A 15,295-nucleotide genomic window follows, 5' to 3' on the forward strand; every position below is an offset into this window, starting at 1 on the left:
GGACTACACCTTTGTTCTGGAAACAATATCAAACTTTGGTTTCACTGACATTATCCTTTCATGGTTCTCCTCCTACCACTCTGGCTGCTCTAATAATAATATCAATAATTATAATGATAATAATATTTGTTAAACACTTACTATGTGTCAAGCAATGTCTAGGCTCTTGGGTAGATACAAATTAATCAGTCTAGACACAGTCCCTGTCCCACATTGGGCTCATAGTCTAATTTGGAGGGAGAAAAGGTATTGAATCACCATTTTACAAGTGAGAAAACCTAAGCACAGAAAGTGAAGTAACTCGCCTAAGATATGCAGCAGGTGATTGGCAAAGCTGGCATTAGTACCAGGTCCTCTGATTCCCAGGCTCATGTTCTTTCCATTATTCCATGCTGTGTCTCAGGATCATTTACCAGTTCTTCTTCTGCTCCCCAACCCCTAAATGTAGAGAGTCCCTCAAGATTCAGGTCTGAATTCCCTTCTATTGCCCATTTACACTCACTTCCTTGGTGAGTTCATCCACTCAGGGCTTTGACTGTCATTTCTGTGTTGACTCCCAAATCTACATACATCTCTAGTTCCAAACTCTCCCCTTCTCTGCCTCAGGATATCTCTACTTGGATATCCTCCCAACATCTCAAAAAAAACATGCCCAAAATGAACTCATCTTCCCTCCAAAACTTTCTCCTCATCAGGACCTTCTCATTACTACTGGCAATACTCTCACATTCCCTTTCTCACAAGCCTGCCACCTTAGCTTTATCCTTGACTCATGTCTCTTCTCCAGGCTTCATATTCAGTTAGTCACTAAATATTGCTGCTTCTACATCCACAATATCTCCAGAATTTACTCCACAGGGTTCAATTACTTATCCTATCCTATCTATACTACTGCATCAGCCTCCTCATTGACCTCCCTGCTTCCAGCCTCTCCCCTTTCCAATCCATACTTCACTCCGCTACCTGGATCATTTTTCTAAAAATATTCATTCATTCAGTCAGTCAGTCATATTTATTGAGCACTTACTGTGTGCAGGGCACTGTACTAAGAGCTTGGGAAAGTACAATACAACAATAAACAGTGACATTCCCTGCCCTCAGGCTCACAGTCTAGAGTGGGGGAGACAGACATCAATACAAGTAAATAAAATTACAGATATATACATAAGTGCTTTGGGGTTGGGAGGGGGGAAGAGCAAAGGGATAAATAAAATTACACATATGAACATAATGTACATATCTTGCCACTCCTCAAATACCTCTGATGATTGCCTATCCATCCCTGACTAACCTCTCATTCCCCTCATCTTATTTTCCCTCCCTACTGTGTGTCATCCATTCCCCTTACTCCTACCTCCTCTGCAGTTAGGTACTCCCCCCAATATCCAGCCCCACAGCACTTAGGTACATATATTGGGTTGCTTTCCTGACCTGTGAAGCATTTGAACACCTGTCTTCCCAGCTAGACTGTAAACTCTTTGAATGCAGGGATTGTGCTTTTCATAGATTAAGTGCTCAATAAATAGGGAAACAGTGTGGTCTAGTAGATAGAGCACGGGCCTGGAGTGAGAAGGACCTGGTTCCTAACACCAGCTCCACCAATTGTCCGCTGTGCGTGACTGGGCAAATCGCTGTGCCTCATTCACCTCATGTGCAAAATAAGGATTAAGACTGTGAGTCCCATGTGGGACATGGACTGCAGATTATCTTGGAATCTGATTATCTGTCTCATCACTCAGTACAGTGCCTAGCATATAGTAAGCATTTAATAAATACCATTAAAAATACCACTGATGGTTTGACGATTGATTTTTCCAACACAGCATTATGTTGAATCCGGACAGATGTGCTTTGTTGGAAGCATTACTCAGCAACTGAGATGACTTTCTCAGAAGGCATCACTGTGGTTGGCTTGTTACAGACTCAAGAATAACCAGGCTGCATCTGTTAGAAGAACTTTTCCTACTTCTGCCATTTCATTCCATCCAAAACTCAGACTGAAATCAAGCACTGTGGAAGATCTGACTGCAGTGAATTTACAGATTATTCATTGATCCCTGCCACACTTTTCAAATCGTTTTCTCTCTCTTTCTCTCTCTCTCTCTACTATCTCACCACTTACCTTGCTTCCTATATCGCTAAGTTCACAAACACAAATTTCTATAAAAAGATGATATGAAGGAAAGGTAGAGTGGGTTGAAGATCTCATTAAGCCTGTTGCTCAGTTCTCATTGGACCAGTCTTTATTTCTTTTAGGCCCTGGTATGTAGGCCCATGCTAAACTGCCTATTATTTTTGATCTTCTAGAATTGATCAGACTCCTTAGTGTGAACCTCTTTAAAAAAATGGGCCTTGAGCCCTGTTGTGGTACTTATTTTTAAGGGAATAAATATCTTTGGAAAAAAGTTCATGTCTTGAAAAGGAAAAAGGAAACCAAAATGTTTTGAAATCTCTAGTTGTTCCATTTCCAAAAAGATTTTCCCCTTAGATTATAACCTCCTCAAGGGCAGTGATTCTATCTTATGTAGTCATAATACACTCCAAGTGTCTAAACCTTGTTTTGCATACAGTAGGTCCTCAGTACAGTGTTCTGCTCAGAGCAGGTACTCAATAGAGTGCTTAGCTTAAAGTAGGTGCTCAGTTCAATGCTGTGACATAGTAAGTGCTTAGTACAGTGCTTTGCTTCCAGTAGGGGCTTAGGCAGCATTGGGAACTGGAGGTGCTCAGTACAGTGCTCTTCTCACAGTAGGTGCCCAGTAGAATGCCCTGCTCAGAGGAGGGGTTCAAGTACAACACTCTGTACCCAGGAGACATTTGCTAAGAACTGTTTATGAATGGTGATGCTGTCTGAGAACAGTTCATGCCTCCCCATTCCTCAAGAACCTCCAATGGCTGCCTGTCCACCTCTACATCAAACAGAAACTCCTTATCATCAACTTTGAAGTACTCCATCAGCTCGCCTCTTCCTACCTCCCCTTACTGACCTACTCCAGACCAGCCTGCACACTTTGCTCCTCTAGGGCCAGCCTACTCATATGCCCTGATCTCATCTATCTCATTGCTGACCCCTTTTCTGCATCCTCCCCTTAACCTGGACTCCCTTCTCCTCCATATATGACAGACCACCACTCTCCCCACTTTCAAAGCTTTAAGGTCACATCTCCTCCAAGAGGCTTTCCCTGATTAAACCCTCTTGTCCCCAGCTCGGTCTCCCTTCTGCATCATCTATGCAGTTGGATCTGTGACCTTTGGACACTTGATAGTCACCCTACCTCCAACCCCACAGCACTTATGTACCTATCTTTAAATTATATGTTATAAATTATTTATGTTAATGTCTGTCCTCTAGACTGAAAGCTCATTATGGGCAGAGAATGTGTCAGCTAATTCTGTTCTATAGGGCAGGGAATGTGTCTTTGTATTGTACTGTATGCTCCCAAGAGCTTAATACAGTGCTCTGCACACAGTAAGTGCTCAGTAAATACCAGTGATTGTTCGTGAGTGGATTGCATGTTACTTACTCTTTAAAAAGCAAGGACCAGCCCGGAATGAATCCAGGATCTCTGGTGAACCATAACAGGGCCATTGCAAAGAACAGGACAAGGGTCACGATTTCTTGATACCTGGAGGAAAAGACCAAACGCATTATCAGCTACTGTTTTGCTGAGTAAGAGACTTTTACTTGCCTGCTTGTTTCCTCTTTCTGTCTATTGCACAGATAAGCCAGGCCCTGTACCTTATCGGTCCCAGTTTTCTGTACTCTTCTTTAATCACTTCGCTGGCGGATTTTTCTCTGATGTTCTTAGTCTTGCCACAGTGGAACATTTCTTTGAAGCTAAAAGGACAATCAGGATCAACAAGGTGAGTCCTTGGATTAAAGCCAACATTTTCCTCATCCACTTGATGACAAATGATCAAGTTTCCGAGGTTAAGAGAAGAATCTCTACTCCCTCCTCCTCTTCCTCCTCTCTCTCCCATGGTCATTTAGCATCAATAACTGTACTTATTGAGCACCTACTTTGTTCAAAGTCCTGTATCAGGCACAGGTAGGTTGTCCTGCTCTCCTCCAAGGTGAATCACTAGTTCTCCCCGCAGTATCCTTACTCACTCCCCCAAGAGATTGCTAGTTCTTGCTCCTTTTCCTTGGAGAAGTAATATAGCCTTAGTGGAAAGAGCACAGGACTGGAAGTCAGAAGACCTGGGTTATATTTCCAGCTCTGCTGCTTGCCTGCTGAGGGACTCTGGGCAAATCACTTGACTTACCTGAGAGTCATTTTCATCATCTGTAAAATGGAAATTCAATACCTCTTCTACTCTTTTAGACTATGAATCTTGTGTGGAACAGGGTTCATGCCCAATATCACTGTCCTGTACTTATCTACCCCAGAACTTACCACAGTGGTTGGAACATTGTAAGTGCTTAACAATTATCAAAATTGTAATTCCTTCCCACTCTTCCCTCCATATCAAGACTTTTACTCCTCAATTCAGATTCCCCATAGACCCCCCCCCAACAATATCTACTAGCTCCAGGAACCATGTATAAGCTATGGGTTTCCAAGACTTCTCCCCTCTCCCCACCTTTGGAGGACTTTGGACTAGAAGGAAGTAACTAAGTCCATGGGGAAGCAAAAGCAGAATGAAGGATAGTTTCTAAATTAAAGGGCACTTGGTAATCTTGTGCTTATCTGATCCAAGGTGCAAGAAAGTCAGCTTCTACAGAAAAACACTAAGCTGTATCGCTCCCTATGAGATGACATGATGGCAAAAGAGTGGAACCTTCTTTCTATGGAAAACCACAGTTCAGAGACAACTGTTGAGAAGCAGCGTGGCGCAGTGGAAAGAGCACGGGCTTTGGAGTCAGGGCTCATGAGTTCGAATCCCAGCTCTGCCACTTGTCAGCTGTGTGACTGTGGGCAAGTCACTTCACTTCTCTGTGCCTCAGTTCCCTCATCTGTAAAATGGGGATTAAGACTGTGAGCCCCATGTGGGACAACCTGATTCCCCTGTGTCTACCCCAGCGCTTAGAACAGTGCTCTGCACATAGTAAGCGCTTAACAAATACCAACATTATTATTAACTGTTGGAACGTTTCATTCCAATGATGCTCTTCTATCACAGAGCAGCAAGGTCTAAGTCAGAAGCCTGATCTGCTCCCTGCAAATGAACATTAATGCATTTACAGAAGAATCAACGAAGCTCACGACAAATACATCAGCCTCTGCTCTAGAATACATCCTGTGGCACTGATGAATGAGAATACCTCCCGTCCATATGTTTGGGTCATTTATAATGGGTGAGGTAACTGTGTTCTCAGCAAGCCCACTAATCAGGATGGAGGGTCCTGCGCCAGAGAGGCGGCTTATCATTTCTGTTTTTCAATCTCACTTCTGGAGGTGACACCCCTGGAGGACTGAAAAGGACACTGAAAAATTAGCTTAAGAATGGAAGTGTGCAGCTGTGACACCACAGTGAAAGGCAAGGGGAACTGTTTAACCATGCTGCTGATCATGATTTATGGACTTTTCATAATGAAGGCACCTCGTGGGTCTGTTTTCCACACAGGCTACCATTAAAGTGCGCTGGCCCTTAATTTTCTTCATTTTTCTTTTTTGGGGTAATTGCAAATACACGCATCTTTCCCAGAGCATCCTGTAAGACAAGCAGCATGGCGTAGTGGATAGACCATGAACCTTGGAATCAGAGGGTCATGGGTTCTAATCCTGGTTTTGACACTTGTCGGCTGTGTGACTGTGGGTGAGTCACTTCACTTCTCTGTGCCTCAGTTACCTCATCTGTAAAATGGGGATTGAAACACTGAGCCACACATGAGACGGGGACTGTGTCCAACTAAATTTATTTGTATCCACCCCAGTGCTTAGTTCAGTGCCTGGCACATAGTAAGTGCTTAACAAATACCATTATTATTGTTATTATTATTGTTAGAGCCACAAACCAGCTGATTTTTCCCTCATTTGGGATTCTCAAAAGCCCATTCTGTAGTATTACTCCTTGAACAGTGGTGGAGTTTCACCAGCTTTGCGTGATTGGAGAAAGGAGTGCAGGGCTAAGCAGGCAAAAATCTTCTCTCCTCCAATGTGCACCTGCCAATCCTTGTGACACAGCTTCCCCTCCACCCCCCACTGCTTGCACAATCTGGACACACAGATTGGAGAAGTTCCAGTCTCTCCTTGCCTTTTGGATGGAGACTCAGCAGCTCCGGAGCAAAACCAGGAAGAGGAATAAGGAGATATTAAAAATGTCAGCAGTCGGGCCAGCTTGAGAAATCTGTGCCAAGAACCGCCTGGTGAAAGCATGCTTACTGCCCAACGGAAAGTACCACAACAAGCCCGTTCCCAAAGTAATTGAAGAAACAGCTCTTGTTCACCAGTTGGCAGCACGCAGACCTTTGTGTCACTGACAGCACACAATGGCTGCAGGAGCAATCAATCAATCAATCAATTGATGGTATTTATTTAGCTCTTACTATGTGCAGAGCACTGCACTAAGACCTTGGGAGAAGGCAATACAACGGAATTAGCAGGCAAGTTCCCAATATGAAAAAATTTGAATCTTTTGTGGGGGGCTAGCTCTTATGCAAAGAATTGTACACAATTAAAGTTTCTTATTTTAGAAAAGATCCCTCCAAGTGCTAAATCCAGGGGAATATTCAAACCCTGAAATTTAAGAGGCTTTTTTATTTTCCAGGTAAATCTACCATGGACGCCCACCTTCTATTTTCATCGGGAATGTCCCCACTGGCAATCTCCCCTATTTCACTCTCAACCCATCTGGCACAAAAAGGGACATACGAATAACTTTCAGAAGGGACACATGAATTGATATCAAAACAATACTTGCCATCAATCAATCAAGCATATTTATTGAGCACTTATTGTGTGCAGAGCACTGAACTGAGTACTGGGGAGAGACTGTGAGCCCACTGTGGGCAGGGAATGTGTATGTTTATTCTCTTGTGTTGTACTCTCCCAAGCACTTAAAACAGTGCTTTGCACATAGTAAGTGCTCAATAAATTCCACTGATTGATGTATTACAATATAATAGAGTTGGTAGATAGGTTCCCTGCCCACAATGGATCCTGTCTTGTGCTATATAAAATCCATGTGTTTATTTTTTTTTGAGAGACATTATAAGAGATTTGAAGGGGATATTTTGCTGTAAGGTGATGAGATGAATGTGAAGTTATTTCTTGTAACAAGGAGGCTGAACAGTTTGGCTCACAACCATCAGAAATGTATTGGTTTTAATTGAGGCTTTGGAAAGATTGGGATACCAAGAGGCAAACTGAAGACCGTACAAAACATTGCAAATATCCCCTGCAACAGTACAAAGAGCTAAGACTGTCAGTAACAGATCTATCTTTTCAGTCACTTCCAGCAGCATGGATGGATAAAACTCACAATCTGGGGCATCATCTTCGAAAATGGTGATAGACCAAAGGGAAGCCCAGATCATTAAAATGTCTTAAAAATGTCCCAGTGTCCATCTCCCTCAGTGACAACATAGGCATAAGATTAGTGAAAATATCTGTGGTTGTGTGGTATTTATTAAGCGTTTACTATGTGCCTGGAACTGTACTAAATGCTGGTGTAGTTATAAAATAATCAGGTTGAACATAGCCCTTGTCTCATAAAGGGCTCATAGTACTAATCCCCACTTTACAGATAAGGAAACTGAGGCACCGAGAAGTTAAGTGACTTGCCCAAGTTCACAGAGCTGTGTGCTCTAGATACATTTCCCTGGAATTTTTTCATAGATGATTCATTCTTCTTTTAGCTTTTTGATTCAAAAGGTGGGAGTAATAATAATAGTAGTATTAGTTAAGCTAAGGACAATCATGTTGGATATAGTTCCTGTCCCACATAGAGCTCATCACCTAAGAGGGAGGGAGAAGAAGTATTGTACGCCCACTTTGAAGAGAAGAAAACTGAGGACCAGAGAAGATAAACGACTTGCCTAAGATCACATAGCAGGTGACAGAGCTAGGATTAGAACTCAGGTCTCCGGACACCTGGTCCTGTGCTCTTTCCACTAGGCCATGCTGCTTTACCACCTGCCTCTCTCTATTACTTACTTGAAATCCATGAAAAGCCACTGGAGCCAAATCCAGGACAAGATAAGGATGAGAATAGCAGCGGGAAAGGAAAGCAGAAACCAAGATCCAAAGTTGATGCACTGACAATCTGGGTAGCGCCTGAGAAAGAAACAAACATGATTATTGTTGGATCCGACAGGGGAATCAAAACACACCATGTGGAGCAAACCCTAAAGGTGAGCAGTTGGTCTTACAAAGGAGGGGAAATTCTTCAAACCAAGGAAATGATTTTTCACCACTGTTAGCTAAAGGGGAAAGTTTCCCAGACATAAACAGCAGGCAGTAGTCCTGGCCTGTTCTATTTGTGCACTAGGCTGACTCTGCTTTTTCTCCCCCAACGCACATCCCATCCTCTCTCCTTCTCACTCTCCCTTTCCCCGCCCTCATTATTCCCCACCTTGTCCTTTTTCACTCTCCTCTTTCCTCCCCAGTCTCCTGTTTCTCTCTCTTTAAAATACACACAAAGACACACACACACACACACACAAAGTCACTGAGACATAATATCTCAAGAGAAGATCTCCTGCCTTCTCTTAAAATTCACCTCGTCCAACTGCGCCTCTGACCCTTTCCCTTTGCACTTTATCAAAGCACTTTCCCCTCCTTTCTTCCCTCTCTGACTGTCATCTTCAACTGTTCACTCTCCAATGGCTTTTTCCCCACTGCTTTCAAACATGCCCATGTCTCTCTTATTCTAGAAAAAAAGTCTCTTTACCTCATAGCTACCTTCAGTAATTGCCTCATCTTCCTCCTACCATTTCTCTCCAAAATCCTTGAATGATTTGTCTACACCTGCTGTCTCCAGTTCCTCTCCTGCAAATCTCTCCTTTAACACTCTTCCATCCCCTTCACTCTACAGAAACTGCCATCTCAGTGATCTCCTTCTTGCCAAATACAATGGCCTCTACTCCATTTTAATCCTCCTAGGCCTCTCATCTGCTTTAGATACTTTCGATCACCCCCTTCTCCTGGGAATATTATCCTACCTTGGCTTCACTGACACTGTCCTCTCCTGGTTCTTTTCTTTCATTCATTCATTCAATGGACACTGTCCTCTCCTGGTTCTCTTCTTTCATTCATTCATTCAATTGTACTTTTTGAGCACTTACTGTGTGCAGAGCACTGTACTAAGCACTTGGAAAGTACAATTCGGGAACAGATAGAGACAATCCCTATGACAATCCCTACCCAACAACGGGCTCACAGTCTAGAAGGGGGAGAAATAAAGCAAAACAAAACAAGTAGACAGACATCAATAGCATCTTATTTCTTTGGCCGCTCATTCTCACTCTCTTTCTTGGACTCCTCCTCTGCCTCCCAACCCCTAACTATGGGAGTCTATTTAGGCTCAGTTCTGGGTTCCCTTCTATTCTCCATATACACTGACTCCCTTGGAGAACTCATTCACTCCCATGGCTTCAACAACTACCTCTATGTGGATAATTCCCAAATCTCCATCTCCAGCCCTGATTTCTCCTCTTCAGTCTCATGTTTCCTCTTAATAATGTTGGTATTTGTTAAGCGCTTACTATGTGCAGAGCACTGTTCTAAGCGCTGGGGTAGACACAGGGGAATCAGGTTGTCCCACGTGGGGCTCACAGTCTTAATCCCCATTTTACAGATGAGGTAACTGAGGCACCAAGAAGTTAAGTGACTTGCCCACAGTCACACAGCTGCCAAGTGGCAGAGCCGGGATTCAAACCCATGACCTCTGACTCCAAAGCCCGTGCTCTTTCCACTGAGCCACGCTCCTCTTATTTAAGGATATCTCTACTTGGATGACCTACCAACATCTCAAACCTAACATGATCAGATTACTGCTCTCAACTCCACCCTCTCTAGTCATCTCAACTCGCTCGCTCTCCTTTCCCTCCTCCGCTCTGCCTCCACTAACCCGCAGCCCTGGATCTCTGCCTCTGTCCACCTCCTCCGCTCTTATGCTTGAGCTGCTGAGCGCTGCTGGTGAAAGTCTAAGCATCAAGCCAATCTTATTCATTTCAAATTTATCCTTTCCTGCATTAACTCTGCCTTCTCCTCTGCCAGGCAAAACTATTTTTCTTCCCTCATTGACGCCCATGCCCGTCACCCCTGCCAATTGTTCCGGACTTTTAACTCTCTCCTCATCCCTCATCCCCAACGATTTGGCCACCTACTTCATTATGAAAAATAACAGGAACCTGGGAAGAGTTCATGAATGATTCAGCAGCCAAGGCGATTACTATTAGATTATGTTTATCTAGGGTCAAAGGGCTTAAGTTGCAGGTGATGCTAAATATATCCTTCCTTCGTGATTCATTCATTCTTTCATTCAATAGTATTTATTGAGCGCTTACTATGTGCAGAGCACTGTACTAAGCACTTGGAATGTACAATTCGGCAACAGATTGAGACAATCCCTGCCCAATAATGGGCTCACAGGCTAAATGGGGGAGACAGACAGCAAAGCAAAACAAAACAAAAAAAAACAAGCAGTCTGGCAATATGGACTCTACATCATTTCTGTGGAAAATCTGACAAAGGACACCATCCCAGGCTTACACAGTTTCTCCTTCTGGCTCAGTGACCCAAGTGAGGCATTAAGAGGAGAAGGAAGAAAGGGTGAAGACCTCTAGCATTCTGGAATGCCCCCACTTCAGGTTCCAGAATGCTAAGGGAATAAAACTAACTTCAATCAATCAATCATATTTTATTGAAGGCATGCTGTGTGCATAGCACTGTACTAAGCACATACGAGAGTACAATATAATGTAGTTAGTAGGCATGTTCCCTGCCCACAAGGAACTCAAAGTCTAGAAGGGAAGATAGACATTAAAATAAATTAAATGTACATCAGTTTTGAGGGTCTGAGGATGGAATAAATAAAGCATTCAAATCCAAGTAAAAGGATGACGGAGAAAGGACTTCAGACTGAGTGTGATCCAGCCTGGATATGGATGTTTTGAAATTAAAATTAGCTCAAACAGCTGGGAATAGTGGGGTGTTGACCTGCTGGGCTGAAACAGTTCCCATCCAGGATGTCAGTTTATTATTCTCAAACTGCCAACTTTTAAAGCTGGAACTTTCCCAGGTAAATGTCAATCTATATCGAACCCACCTTGGAAACATTGCCCCAGACTCCTTTGTTCTGCATCAGTTCCAAAAGCCCTACTAAGCCCAGGGCAAACTCTTTTATTAGTTCTCCCTGGAATTACACTGGAGGAACGTGGGAAGTCTCCCCTGCTGCTCAGTTCTCTATCCAGTTGTAGGGCTGATTTATCAAGCAAACTGAACACCACCAACTTCACTGCTCTCTCTCTCTCAGGCTGTGCTCAGCCCTTGTATTTCCCACCCAAGGGACCAGCCTCCTACTGCCGCCTCTATAGTCAGCCTGTGTGTTTTATCAGCATCCTTCCCTAGCCTTGTCTCTGGTTCCTCAGAGGGCAGACTTGCTTTTGAGAAGCAGTATGGCCTAGTGGAAAGAACACTAGTCTGGGAGTCAGAGGACCTGGGTTCTCCAAGCACTTAGTACACTGCTCTGCACATAGTAAGCGCTCAATAAATACTATTGAATGAATAATCCTGGCTCTGCCACATGTTGCTGTGTGACCTTGGACAAACCATTTAATTTCTCTGTAACTCAGTTCCCTCGTCTGTAAAATGGGGATTAAAACTGTGAGCCCTATGTGGGACAGGGATTGTATCCAACCCTATTATCTTGTATCTACCCCAGAGCTCACTACAGTTCCTGACACATAGTAAGCACTTAATAAGCATCACAATTATTATTATTATCATCATTTCCCAGGAAGTCTAACATTGGGTGGTGTCCCTCTTAATGCTAAAGGAAAACAACGCATTTGGGGGATTCGGGAAGCAGTTGTTTGTTGTTTACTGTCTATCTAGCCAGGGAACTTTTTCATACAGCGTATCTACACACACACACAAACACACAAACATACATACACATACAATGTACTATTACCCACAATGCTCTGTACCTTTGTGCTCAGAGTGTTCTTTGGTTAATGACAAAACTGCAGGGAGTTCTAAGGGGAAGCCAAGGATTTGGTAAGACTCTTATTCCCACTTTTCCACTGATTAGGAGGAGGAATGGCTTTTGAGACCAAATTACCTCACTTTCCAGAGCCCCCAACTTATCAATAGCACCTCAAGGTGCTATGTCCAAGGGTTTCTTTCTAAACATGAAAAGTGAAATAAGGGCTCAGCCACAATAAATAGAGGATAGCTCCACCAAATTGAGGGCTCAGGAAAAATCTCTTTTTGCTGTCCAGAGCTCCTGGAGTCTGCTTATTTGTGAGCAGTACCCTTTTCTTGGTGTTCCATACGCACGTATCCCCTACCTAAGATAAGGAAAAATAACATCTGAAAAAGCTTAAATGTTTGATTTGGAGGAGTTCATTTAAAGAGGATCTGGTCAAGGACTCCTGTCTGCCTTTTATCCAACATAACTGGCTTGAAATGCCACTTTGGTGTGGTAAAAAATAATATCCAAATCCAGTTTCACTAGGCAACGTTTCACAGCAAATTTCTATAGCTTCTGCCTCCCTGCTAATTAATTAATCAATCAGTGGTATTTATTGAGCATTTACTGTGTGCAAGTACTATACTAAGCATTTGGGAAAGTTCAAGAGAATTAGCAGACACATTTCCTGTTAACCTGAAAGTAACACTGTGCCATGTTCACCTATAAATTAACTCTGCATGGAGTTTAGAGGACTTGAGACTTGCTTGTCAGTAAGACAGGCAGGAATTTGCCTGTGGGGACAGTTTAGCTAGTCATTTTTAAGTTTGGAAATCTTAAACCTTGTTTAATATGGTATTTGTTAAGCACTTACTATGTATCAAGCACTGTTCTAAGTACTGGAGTACAGTTCTAAGCTCTGGAGCAGTGTTCAAAGCGCTTGTTTCTTCAGAGGCCAGGTACAAACTGAAGGAGGATTGATCAATCAGTCAATGGAATCGACTTAGTCATTAATTTGATTCATGTAAGATCTAGGGATTTTTTTTGACAGAAACTCAATTAAGTCTTGAGATTCACAGATTCAAGTGATCCAAAGTTAAATGTCTAAAGTACTCTTGCACATCTGCTGCTCCTGCAGACTCATTTGGGCACACAAAATTAGTATTTGGGGGTAAAGGCACACCTTCACGTCAGCTCAGAGACCCCTGCCTCTGTCAAGGAAAAGTTTGGGATAATAGACCTGGGTCCCAATATTGGAGTTGTATTTTATCCTTGACACTTGAAAAATTATTAAAATGCAGGAAAATCTTATGCTGACAAAAACATCAGGAAATGGTCTAAAAAATATGGAAGTAATAAGGGCATTTTACAGGGAGAGCACAGAATCCGGCCTTTTGAGTGAATCTCAGCTTAAGTCTAGGCTGATTATTATCTCACTGATTAATGTTCTAGTTGATTGTTTCTGAACTGGGGCAAATTATTGGCTTCCTATCTCAGGGAGGCTTCAGAGGGTTCATTCCAAAATACAAACAGAGACTAGATGGATCCTTTTTTAGATGAACTCTCTATGAGAGATATGCCTTCTGAGCTGTCATCTCAAAAATTCCAACACCTCTCACTCTTCTATTTGGATTTTTTTTCCTGAATTAATCATATTTACGGAGCACTTACTGAATGCAGAGCACTGTACTAAATGCTTGGGAGAGTGCAAAATAATAGAGTTGGTAGACAAGTTGACCACAGTGAGTTTACAGTCTAGAGGGGGAGACAGATATCAATATAAATAAATTACAGATATAATGAATTATGGGTACAAATAAATTATGGATATAAATAAATTATGGGTATAGTAAATGCATTATGGTTATAATAAATAAATTATGACTATACAAATAATCATGGGCATGTAAATTATGGATATAGTAAATAAATTACAGATGTATAAATGAATTATGGCTATGAATCTCCAGGATCATGCCAACTTTACAAGCAGGAATTCAGAATGTTCCTGGCTCCAGCAGGGAGAAGATTCCTGAGAGACAGGACTTACATGAAAGCCAGATGATTTTCTCACACTACCTGTCAAAGCCCAGCATTCTCCATTGGTTTCCAAGTTGTGCATTTACCCAGAATTAATAATAATGATTATGATATCTGTTAAGCACTTACTATATGCCAGGCACTGTATTAAACACTGGGGTGGATACAAGCAAATCTGGGTGGACAAAGTCCCTATCACACATGGGCTCAACGTCTTAATCTCTATTTTACAGATGAGGTAACTGAGGCAGAGAAAAGTGAAGTGACTTGCCCAAGATCACACAGCAGACAAGTGTTGGAACCAGGATCAGAACCAATGATCTTTTGACTCCCAGGCCCGTGCTTTATCCGCTACACCATGCTAATGTCCAGGAACTTAGCCCTTCATACTCCTTGAACACCAATCTACACACTGTGTTTCGCTCTCATCTCTTTCATTTTCACATGTTCCCTCCTTTCAGGAACTCCCACTTCACATCCAGCAGACCAATCAATCCATCAGTGGTATTGCATGAATGCTCACTTTGTGCAGAGCACTGTACTAAGGACTTGGGAGAGTATGACAGGGTTGGTATACACAGTCCCTGCCCTTAAGAAATTCACAGTTGCAACTGCCTCAGTTGCAGGTCCCTAGTGGCCTGAAAACCACTAACCAAAGCCTCTAACCAAAGACCCTGAGAAAATTGACTTCAGTATTTCAAAGGACAACTCCCAGCCCCAATCTCCCTTGCATACTTCCTAAATTTTTTTCATCCCTCTATTTTTGGCTGGGACATGTGACCTTTGACCTATGCAGCAAAATAATTATAATAGCAATAATAATAGTAGTGGTACTTGTTAAGCACTCATTATGTGCCATGTACTGTTCTAATTGCTAGGGGAGATTCAAGGTAATCAGGTTGGACACAGACCCTGTCCCACATGGGACTCACAGACTCAATCCTCATTTTATGGATGAGATAACTGAGGCCCAGAGAAGTTAAGTGACTTGTCCAAGGTCATACAGCAGGTAAATGGTGAAGCCAGGATTCCTCTACTCCATATTTCCTTGACTGCTTCTAAACACTCCACTCTTTGCCCCATAGCACTAGTGTATATACCAATTATTTATATTACTGTCTGTCTACCGCTCTAGACCTCAAGCTCCTTGTGTTCAGGGAACTTTTCTACCAACTCT

At 42.6% G+C, this 15,295-nt stretch overlaps 1 protein-coding gene across 1 annotated transcript in view; it reads right to left on the reverse strand.

The window, feature by feature from the left end:
• The window catches only part of SLC13A1 (solute carrier family 13 member 1), a 53,957-nt gene that overhangs the window by 9,856 nt on the left and 28,806 nt on the right, over positions 1–15,295 (reverse strand). Inside the window, exons 8-10 of the mRNA XM_016228140.3 lie at positions 8,097–8,216; positions 3,737–3,835; positions 3,522–3,623 (exon numbers count right to left, since the gene is read on the reverse strand). Of these exons, the coding sequence (XP_016083626.1) occupies positions 3,522–3,623; positions 3,737–3,835; positions 8,097–8,216 (321 nt within the window). The remainder of the gene's footprint in view (positions 1–3,521; positions 3,624–3,736; positions 3,836–8,096; positions 8,217–15,295) is intronic.

This window comes from Ornithorhynchus anatinus, chromosome 10 (assembly GCF_004115215.2).
Source record: "Ornithorhynchus anatinus isolate Pmale09 chromosome 10, mOrnAna1.pri.v4, whole genome shotgun sequence".
NCBI classification, from domain to species: domain Eukaryota; kingdom Metazoa; phylum Chordata; class Mammalia; order Monotremata; family Ornithorhynchidae; genus Ornithorhynchus; species Ornithorhynchus anatinus.